Source organism: Plasmopara halstedii (genome assembly GCF_900000015.1).
Source record: "Plasmopara halstedii genome assembly, contig: Scaffold_614, whole genome shotgun sequence".
NCBI classification, from domain to species: Eukaryota; Oomycota; class Peronosporomycetes; order Peronosporales; family Peronosporaceae; genus Plasmopara; species Plasmopara halstedii.
In genome coordinates, this window is record NW_020187532.1 from 957,961 (window position 1) to 967,615 (window position 9,655).

A 9,655-nucleotide genomic window follows, 5' to 3' on the forward strand; every position below is an offset into this window, starting at 1 on the left:
AAGCCCTTTTCTTGCGAGGGCCATCCTCATGTTAAACATCTAATGGTAGTAATTACCATGCCTACGAGGATCTCGGTGCGCTTCGTAGTCATGCCGGTGAAGGTGTGGTGCAGCAAAGCTTTGCCTGCGGCTGTTGAGAAGATGGCAAAATCCAAAGAGAATATATTTAGGTCCTTAGTTTGCTTATTCTGTGCTACCTCTAATACTGTCTTTTAGATCATTCTAAGAGCTTCTTAATGTAATCTCATTTATCTAGACCAAAGAACGAGTGCCATTATGTCCGTAATCAGCATCCGTAATCAAAATAGTAATTGCGAACATGACTATAATCCGTGTGACGTCATCCACATGCATTCAGCAGTGCAAACTTAACAAGGAGAAATTATGTTAGGGGTCATGCAAAGCAAGTGTTTATCGCTTACGACCTTCAAAAATGCATTTTGTAATCAAATCATTTGTCACGATGGTTCTAGTGTTTTTTTATTACAAATAGATGATGTTGGCCCAAACGGTGCTCGATAGATATTCATACTTTTCTTAAAACGTATCAGTTAATGGACCATCAATGGAGCATCAATGGAGCATTCCAACGCATATTCTCACGTGGCTTCCTTTCGTAATTACAAAATATATAGCAATAAGAATTTAACATATAACTCAAATAGTGAGTACTCTATATCGATCATTCCAGTCCATGACGATGTTGATGTCGGTCGCCAAGCCATCGCGAATTTGCATCTGAATTTGATTCTCGTGGAACTGTGAGTTGTTGACTCTCTCGGTACTTGATTTTGTGATGTTTACTCATAAAATTAATAAAAACAGAAAAATTATCCGGTCATATGGAGATAACTAACTGAATGTGTAACTCATTAAGAGTAAAGCAATTTTTATGGTAATGATAGAAGACGAAGGTGACTAAATGATACGTTGAATAAACAAGATGGTTATTAGTTCGCATTCTGAGTCATGCAGCAGACATCTCAACCAGCTTTACCACGTTGGCGTAGCGGATGCCGATGCTCGCAACGAAGTCAGCAGCAGGTTTTCCTTTATGAAGATAGATGTTGTCGGCATGATTTAGAATGGATTTATTAACCCACTCCCCTCCGAGGATGTCTCCTGATGTGCTCAGCTCGAGGAGATACGAATACGATGCGCCAAAGTCTTTGTTTTGAGGAAGAGGGCGGTACTCGTCGGTAGGAAACGGTTTGTTGTTCCAGAAGACATTGGATTCAACATGGATAATGTGTGAAGCCTGGTCGTTGAAAGGGTATTTGTCCGTGTTGAAATACGTTCTTGCAGCTTCTTCGGGTGTCATTGAATTCTGCTCGTACACCTCGAAACCGGAAAGTGCCTGATCCCAGACGGCACGACCAGGGTATCGGTCGATGATAAGAGAGCGTTTGAGCTTACCCAAGATGTTGGCAACGGTGATATGGTAGAACGCAGGGGTCACGTCGCGATATGAGGTCTCTGTGGGTCGGCCATACTGATCAAGTGATACTGAATCATCACGATAGCTTTGCCCGCCGGAAATTGTCATTTTCGCAATATCGGCATCGGCATAGACAGCCGAGATCAATCCCTTGATGTCGTTCGGGTGAAAGTCGACGTTGTTGAAATTGACAGGACAAAGAGGCTCTTTTTCGAAAATTGCGGCAGGAGCCATTCCATGACTGAGACCAGACCATCTTGGTATACAGACGCCACTACTGCCGCGAAAGCTACATACATCGACTTGACCTTTGCAAGGCCCTGCGCATTTGACAGATGAGTTTTCTACCGAATAGATGCCGAACTTGGCCGAAACCTTGTCCTCCAATTCCTTCACGTTTAAACCAAAAGCCATCGCATACTTTTCAGTTGGAGATGGTTGATCTCTCTGCCACGGGTAGTTGATGCTGTCGGCATAGGTCTCCCACATGGGGCCGTTCCAAGGTGCTGGTTCAATTCTTGCCGAAGTTGGAATGTCCTTGAATTTTCTTTCAAGCTTTACCCCAAGAAATTGCTCCATCGCTGCAAGAGTATCACCCTCTGTCAAGGCTTCGAGGTTGCGATCCGGAGCTCCGTGTATTTGCTGTGCATTGAGGGCGATGGCAGTGTAGAAGATGCAGCTAGCTCGCATTGATTAATGTTGTTGGAACTTAGTGGTTATCAGGAGAATTCGAGAGTGAGATTGAAGCTTCGATCAACAAAGTTCCAAGGGAAGTTGATCTGGCTTGATTAACGCATTTGGGAATTCACTACGTGTCTCAATATAACATCCTAAGATAGACAGTGAGGAATAAACCTCGCCACCACTTCCTATGATTTTTTAACAACTTATGAAGTGGATTCAGAAAAAATATGTTGTGGAACAAAGGACAATATCAGCTTCGATTCACCACAAATTATTTTCCCATCATATCTTGTGCCTTCATATGATGCCGTGGCTTTGTTCGCATGTAGACATCTGCCTCCAGGAAACCATGGGTTTGTTTGTGTCTAAACCTAAGACTTATCACATACGAGTTGAGCAGTGCCATATTGTTTTCTTCTGATTATTTGTTGTAAGGTATTATTATTTTGAAAGAAGTCGGCATTTCCCCCATGTATAATTAAATTGATTGTGTCTAATTTAATCATTACAGATAGAGATTAAATTCTTTCATCGCTTCTCAAGGGTGAAGGGAAAATGCGAAATACACTTCTTCTCTCACTTCTTTAGCTAATTATAGTTGCTCACACTTCCTGAGTTTTCTTATATAGTCATTCGAAATTTAAAGCTGTGAATGGCAATGACATTCGAGGCCACAATTTTTCGTTTAGGATACAGTTATAGCAGAGAGAGGGGTGTGACGCACTCCCTAAAACGAACAGAGCCACTGATGCCCAAAGTAAATGCCCCGATCAGAAATCGAAGTTTGTGATGGATTTGAGTTCGTTCCACTGGGATAAGTTCCGTAATATGGTGTTCATCCACAATGCTGTACTGAGAAATCCGTTAGTTTTTGAACTGTTGAGGGCTGAAACAAATTCCTTGGGAAAGTATAGGGAACTTACTACGCTCTTTGCACAGAAAAACTTTGATTTTATGATTCCGCTTATTTGACGCTGGAGAAATCTTTGACTCTCAGAGTTGATCTAACAAATGCACATAGCTTGAGTTTGGTTGCCGAGAGCTTGGGATTCCTTCAAGGCCGCTGACGTACTGTCCGGAGTTATACAGCGTGCAGGGTTCAAAGAAGGACTCTGCCCGCGGGCGTTCTCGGAACCAGCGTGGCTGGGGATTTTTCGTGTCATAACCACAGGTTTTAATGAGCAGAAAATGTTCAAAGATGTTCTTAGCGACGTCAAGGTGTCTCAGCCACGTAAGCCTCGTACGAGGCGACAGTAAAATTTTGGGTACTCACAATTTTGATGGGGAAGAGTGTAACGGATTACACGTACTCTGGAATAAAAGGGTGGGTCACACAAGATAGTGTGACCTTACAAAGGTGTGGATTACACAAGTAGGTGTGATCGCACAATGGTGTTGCTTCACCGTAACAAGAAGTCACTACGTGGATGGACTGCCAGTAGTAATGTATATTAATCAGATTTTTACGATATAAATAGACAATCTATACCGGTTGATATTATATTATCTGTTTATGCCTTTGATGCGACCGCTTTAAAAACAATCACTGCGATTTATGGGCAAGGAGTGGAGTGGCATTTTAAAAGTTCATGACGATTATTTGGCTGTCACGACGTGGTGACGAGATCATCCCACAGGTGTTGTAGCGCGACCAGGAGTGTGCCGTGTAAATAAGTTGCTTTCCTGAACTACTGAATCATACATCAATGCCATTTGCAAGAGGAACGTTGTTAAGCCATCAGCAATCTTTTGTGTGAAGCCCAAATGAGGTTTGGTGAGACGTAGTAAATTGCTTCGTTTCAAGCACAGAAAGTCGGACGCTAACATTTAATTTCCACTTGCAAACTGTTACGGATTGGTTCTTTATTCTACAAAATAGAAATATGCGTCTTAAGCGTAGACGAATCTCGGTTTTTCTGGTGATCTATTAGCAAGCATTATATCTGCGCAAATAGTGGCAGCTCATGCTCCTAACAAAGTTATAAACGATAAGCCTGACAAACTGCTACATACTGTGTGAATAATGTTATATTGTTGACATAGCACAATTATCTAACATGCTCACTGGGAACACACCAAGTTGTATCGAGGTACAACAGAGAGATAGAAAAGTGTGTAAGCGCAATTTTTCTGGCCTTTCAAATCCGGATGGGCTCTTACACGACCTCTATGACGAATTGGCCTCGCCGTAAAATAACTTTTATTCACCGCTGAGAACGACATCCGAGGCCCCATTCTCTCGTTAAGATTACAGTTTAACGGCGAGAGGGGTAGACGCACTCCTCGAAAATGAACAGAGCAACTGATTCCCAAAGTAAATACCCCGATTAGAAGTTAGAATTTGTGGTGGATTTGACTCGATCCACCCAATAGCACTTGGTTAACTGTCGACTTGACCACTGTAATAAGAAATTTTCTTAAGATGCTGTTAATACACATTGCCTAACTGAAAAGCCCGGTAGCTTTGTAATGCTTAAGGAGAAACAAATTCCTTCAGGAAGTGTAGCAAATTACTGTGCACCTCGCATAGAGAAGCTTTGACTCAAAGATTCCGATTATTCGACGCTGAGAGAGAATGTTGACTCTCAGAGTTAGGCTAACAAATCCACAGAGTTTGAGTTCGTGTCGTGAAATGAAGAGCCTATAAAATACCTAGATAATTTGCTATCTATAATAATTCGAAATGAGTTTTTATTATGGTTTTAGCCAGCATCAAATGTAATCACGTTAAAATATTCGAAACAGGACTAGCTGTATTGCTTGACGTAGACCTAACATTGTCACGAGATAAGTACCTTAATATTATGCGCTTAATCCTTAAACATTTGGTACAATTGTATAAGATACAATACGGTACATTTGTACGCAGTGCACGTTGCACTTGGAGTATTCGTGAATTTTGTAGTTTTCCAGATAGAGCAGCACGCAAAATTATTATGGATTCTAAACTGAACAACATAGGCTATAATTATCTCCTGTATCGTGCGTAACATATCGTTGATTCGGCTACTACCGTGCCAGTGTATAATCTGAGCAACGCAATAGCGCATCAGTCACCAGCGCATCAGCCACCGCATTACACTGGCCAGGTTTGTATCAAATTATTAGGGTATAGTCGGCAGTATTCTCTGAGACAAAGATGAAGATAGCAGCGCTCTGTGTAACAACACACGATCTAATGAACAATCACATGTAACTCAGACAGCATGTGTATTCAGAATTTGGCAAGCGAATCCGCCATATCAATCAGATCCTAATCGTGATCTAAATATCTCCTTTGCTGCTATATACCAGCAAGATTTGAGCGGAAACATGCGTTCACAACCATCGCTGAAAGCTTGAAATAAACGTTCCTTTATGGCGAGGTCGATTCGTCATAGCCGACGTGAACGGGCCCATCCGAATCTGAAAGGCCAGAAGAAATGCGCTTACAATCTTTTCTATCTCTCAGTTGTGCCTCGATACAAGTTGGCGTGTTCCCAGGGAGCGTGTTAGGTAATTATGCTCTGTCAGCACAATTCACACGGTAACTAGCAGCTTGTCAGGCTTATCGTTTATAAAACTTGTTAAGAAGCATGAGTTTCGCGCAGATTCTACTATTCACGCAGATAAAATGCTTGTTTATAGAGTATCAGTAAAATTTACGCAGATCAAATGCTTGTTAATAGAGTATCAGTAAAACCGACGCACATGTCTGTCTATATTATAGAATAAAGTATCCAACCCATAACAGCTTGCAAGTGGTAATTAACCTAATTTCTTTGTTTTTTACGGAGCAATTTACTACGTCTCATTAAACCTGATTCGCGCTTCGCACGTAAGATTGTTGATGGCTTAACAACGCTCCTCTTGCAATTAGCATTCAAGTGTGAGTCCGTAGTTCAGTAGTCCAACTTATTTAAGTGACACACTCCTGGTCGCGCTGCAATATTTATTGAACTTTCTCGTCACCTCGTCGTGATAGTGGGAAAAAGCGCAATGAACATTAAGAATGCCACTCCACTTCTCGCCCATAAATTCTAGCGATTGCTCTATAAGTGGTCACATCAACGGCAGATACAACTCCACCGGTAAAAATATTACCGACCCGGTATTGGGAGTCTTTTGGTACTGCTACCAGGGTTAATCTTTCAAGCTATGCGAGTCTATTTGCCTGAAAATAAAAGGAGACGCCTTTTGTCCCGTGGGATATCTTTCTAACCACAAGAGATCAATATGCTTGCGTTTCCACGCGGTATTCTGCCACACAGGGTGTCGCTGACATTGAGGTGCCGCTGCACATGCCATTTTGATTGTACCGGATCCTGACTGTAGAAGGCTGTCCGAGACAGCCCCCAACACGAATATCACGCTTGTGCTTGAGAAGAAAAGACTATATAGGAATTCGGTAAATTACGATTAGAATAAAACGAAGTTATAGTTCGTAAAGCTACAGCAGGGTGTCCGCAAGTATGGATGTTATACCTCGATTCCGGCAGGAATAACATCCTGGTGGTTGTAGACATTTTTAGCTATTTGATTGATCTAACTCTCAGACAAGATCCCAGAGGAGATGACTGCAAAGAATTGTAAAGGCGTGGCATTTCATCGACATGGTTTGCCGCCGGATACCGTATCTAACCATGACCAACGATTTGCATCTAGATTTCGGTACACGAGCTATCGATGACAACAGCAGCAAAACCAGAGACAGACGTCAAGCTTATAGTAAGAGTCGTGTCCTGGAAGTCGTGCAGCATAGCTATACGACGCTTTTTGGAGAGTGGAGTGACGCTCTCCACGCAGAGTTTACGCCAAACAACCTTACGCATACTTCGGCGCGTCAGTACTCATTCTGTGTGAGCAACGAAGTTCCAGCTTCACTAGTATGAGAGGTGTTTTCTTCGAGATCTGACCCGCGAGCGAGACTCATATTTAATTGCTGTCACAGAGTTAAAAGCAAATTTTGATTCCATGGAGCTATAGAAGACATGAGGAACATTCAAACGATGAATTCATTGTGAGGATAGAAGTATGTTTGAGATTCGTTGAAGACGCAATCTCGAGTGCTCAAGATCTGCAAAAAGAAAGATCAGGCAAAAAGAGGAGAAGGGAGAACAAGCAGCTGTATAAGGCTAGTGATCTTGTATTGCTTAGCTCGAGAGACTAGCCGGAACGTGCAGTATCCATCTTAGGATGCTTAACACTTCTTTCTAAGTTAATTGGGTTTCAAAAGGTAAAAAAATGCAATAACGATGCCTGCACACCAGGCATCCCTATTGCATGTGCCTACATCCAGCAATTTCTGTGGATTGATTAAAGCCTAACCTACAAGTGGATCCGCAGATCTCACATTAACCTTTACAGAAGATTGAGCCCTATATCTCTTTATCGTTTATCAGAAAGGTCGTCTTTGGATCATTAGGGCGTTAGTTTTCCAAGAACATCGACCAGCTAGTCTACAGATGAAGATTACTTATGCTGGCAGCGCTTTTATAAGTACGGTAACATGACTGCCCGCCATATTTTGACCCATGGGACCCTTGACAAACTCTTATTTCTGAAAGCTATGTGATGACTCGCAGCTACGAACATAGCTTGTAATACTTGTGAGCGCATCAAAACGACAGCCGACATACTTATCATTTGTTTTGCGTTCGTGTTTGCAGTGGGGCTGTCGTAGCTCTTTGCTAACAGGAAGCTCAGCTAAGGTCACCGACCTTACGTTCCATATTAAAATCAGTACAAGTGTAGCGGATGGTAATCCACTACTTCCAAGAGTACTCAAAACCTTAACCAAGGCAAATACAGTCTTCTGTTTAACATTGGAACACCATTTATATGCGGCAGAGCCTCCTATATCTGAAACCTTCGGTTTCCTGATTAAGAAACTGAACCGAATTAATATGCATAGCTACTGGTAGTTCCGCCACGTAGTGGCTTCTTGTTACGGTGTAGCCACACCACCGTCTTATTACAAATAAACTTTCTACCGATCCTGTGGTGCAGTGGAATGCTGTTCACTTCTGAACTGGGAGGTCCAGGTTTAATCCCCGGGCCAGGTAGAGCGGATTTAGAGCGTGATGAATAAAACCCTTGCAGCACATGCTTGACATGGCTTACACGACTCCCAAAAAGAGGAGACGCTCTAGATTTTTTACAGACTTATGTACGGTCGCACAAGATTGTGCGACCCGCCCTATCTTACACAGGTACGTGAAACCCCCGTTACAAGCCTCTTTCGGGCAATTCAATCTTTTTTTTATTATCATAACAGGCCATTTATTTGTAGAACTTACAATTTTGGAGAGATACAAGAGGCCACAATCGTGAGGTCTTGTTTTCTTGACGCACTAGCTTCAAAGGCAGCGTTCTCCTTTTGAAGTTTGTAAACTGTTTTTATCGTTGAGGCTCGTGGAAGGTTGACTGCTTGATGCTAGAAAAATCGAAAAAAAGCATGTGAATCTCATGATATGGGTTGTTCTGATCCAGTGTTATGGAACTCACGATAGCGACGCGACAACGTGTCATGGCGGCTAGAAAAAGGCCTATGGAAAGTCGAGTAGCGTCTGTCCAGATACTATTACTGGCGTGTGATATTGAGAAAAGGAGATTTAACTGCGACTCAATTCCTCTTGTCATGGGGTGTTTACATAGAAGAATCTCAGTGGAAACCCATGGCAGATTTCTTCTTGTTATAAAGTTCTTTAATTAAAAAGAATTCACGGCGCACACTTACCTTCTGAAAAATAGCATCTGCTCTTTTCTCGTGACCAGCGAAGAAACATTTTGGTTTGAGTATGTCGATAAAAAATACAATTACGCAGATCAATCAGGACTTCTCCAATTTTCTGTGCTTATGATTATGGTGGCACGTGGAATTGAAGGATTCTGCATCGATGTCACATGCAACAGATCACTTGTTTAAAGCATTGAATCCAGATTTGACTATCTTAAACTTTCTTGATGTACATTACTACAATACAACAACTACCAATTATGCCGGTTGCTATATTGAGAATGGTAGATCAAAACGCAATATATTAATTGCTAATTCTACTAAATTGCTGTAAGAGATTTTTGCTCAGAAAAGAGCTATCGGATGATGCTGAGACATCGTATTACGTTTTTTCTTATTAACAAATAGTGCAGCACAAATGTGGCTACGGAGGACAGTACGTAACATACACAGTACATTCCTCATGATCTTTCAACTCCGCAGCTGTCAATGGCACTGCATTTAGATGGGCAATTAAGGGTTGACATCTGAATGTTACATAGTAAAATATCTAGCAGTTATCTTCGCATCATTTTGAAAAAGTATCTGTTAGCCGAACAACTACATCATAGTAGTTATATCATGCGGACTAGTTCTTTGATCTCTACGACTTTCGCTCTTACAACAATACAAGTGCGCGGATCACCAAGCACGGCAATCCGTAGACTCGGGGCCATTCCTCAACACGAGGAGAGCGTACTCATTGAGATGGAACAACATTTCGGGCAAAAGCTCGAGAGAAAACTGACAAGACTCCCTACTTGGGGTGCAAGTGA

General features: G+C 42.0%; 3 protein-coding genes across 3 annotated transcripts; 1 reads left to right on the forward strand and 2 right to left on the reverse strand.

The window, feature by feature from the left end:
* Positions 1 to 967: 967 nt before the first annotated feature.
* Positions 968 to 2,128, reverse strand: PHALS_12218 (uncharacterized protein; the record flags this gene model as incomplete). The annotated part of the gene is made up of 1 exon (XM_024727726.1): positions 968 to 2,128. One exon carries the CDS (start codon positions 2,126 to 2,128, stop codon positions 968 to 970), a length of 1,161 nt encoding a protein of 386 aa, XP_024578274.1.
* A 2,051-nt stretch (positions 2,129 to 4,179) lies between these two features.
* On the forward strand, positions 4,180 to 4,428 carry PHALS_12219 (uncharacterized protein; the record flags this gene model as incomplete). The annotated part of the gene is made up of 2 exons (XM_024727727.1): positions 4,180 to 4,310; positions 4,377 to 4,428. 2 exons carry the CDS (start codon positions 4,180 to 4,182, stop codon positions 4,426 to 4,428), a joined length of 183 nt encoding a protein of 60 aa, XP_024578275.1.
* Positions 4,429 to 8,396: 3,968 nt separating this feature from the next.
* Positions 8,397 to 8,743, reverse strand: PHALS_12220 (uncharacterized protein; the record flags this gene model as incomplete). Its single annotated transcript, XM_024727728.1, has 2 exons — positions 8,397 to 8,537; positions 8,609 to 8,743. The coding sequence occupies 2 exons, from the start codon at positions 8,741 to 8,743 to the stop codon at positions 8,397 to 8,399; spliced, it is 276 nt and encodes a 91-aa protein (XP_024578276.1).
* Positions 8,744 to 9,655: the final 912 nt, after the last annotated feature.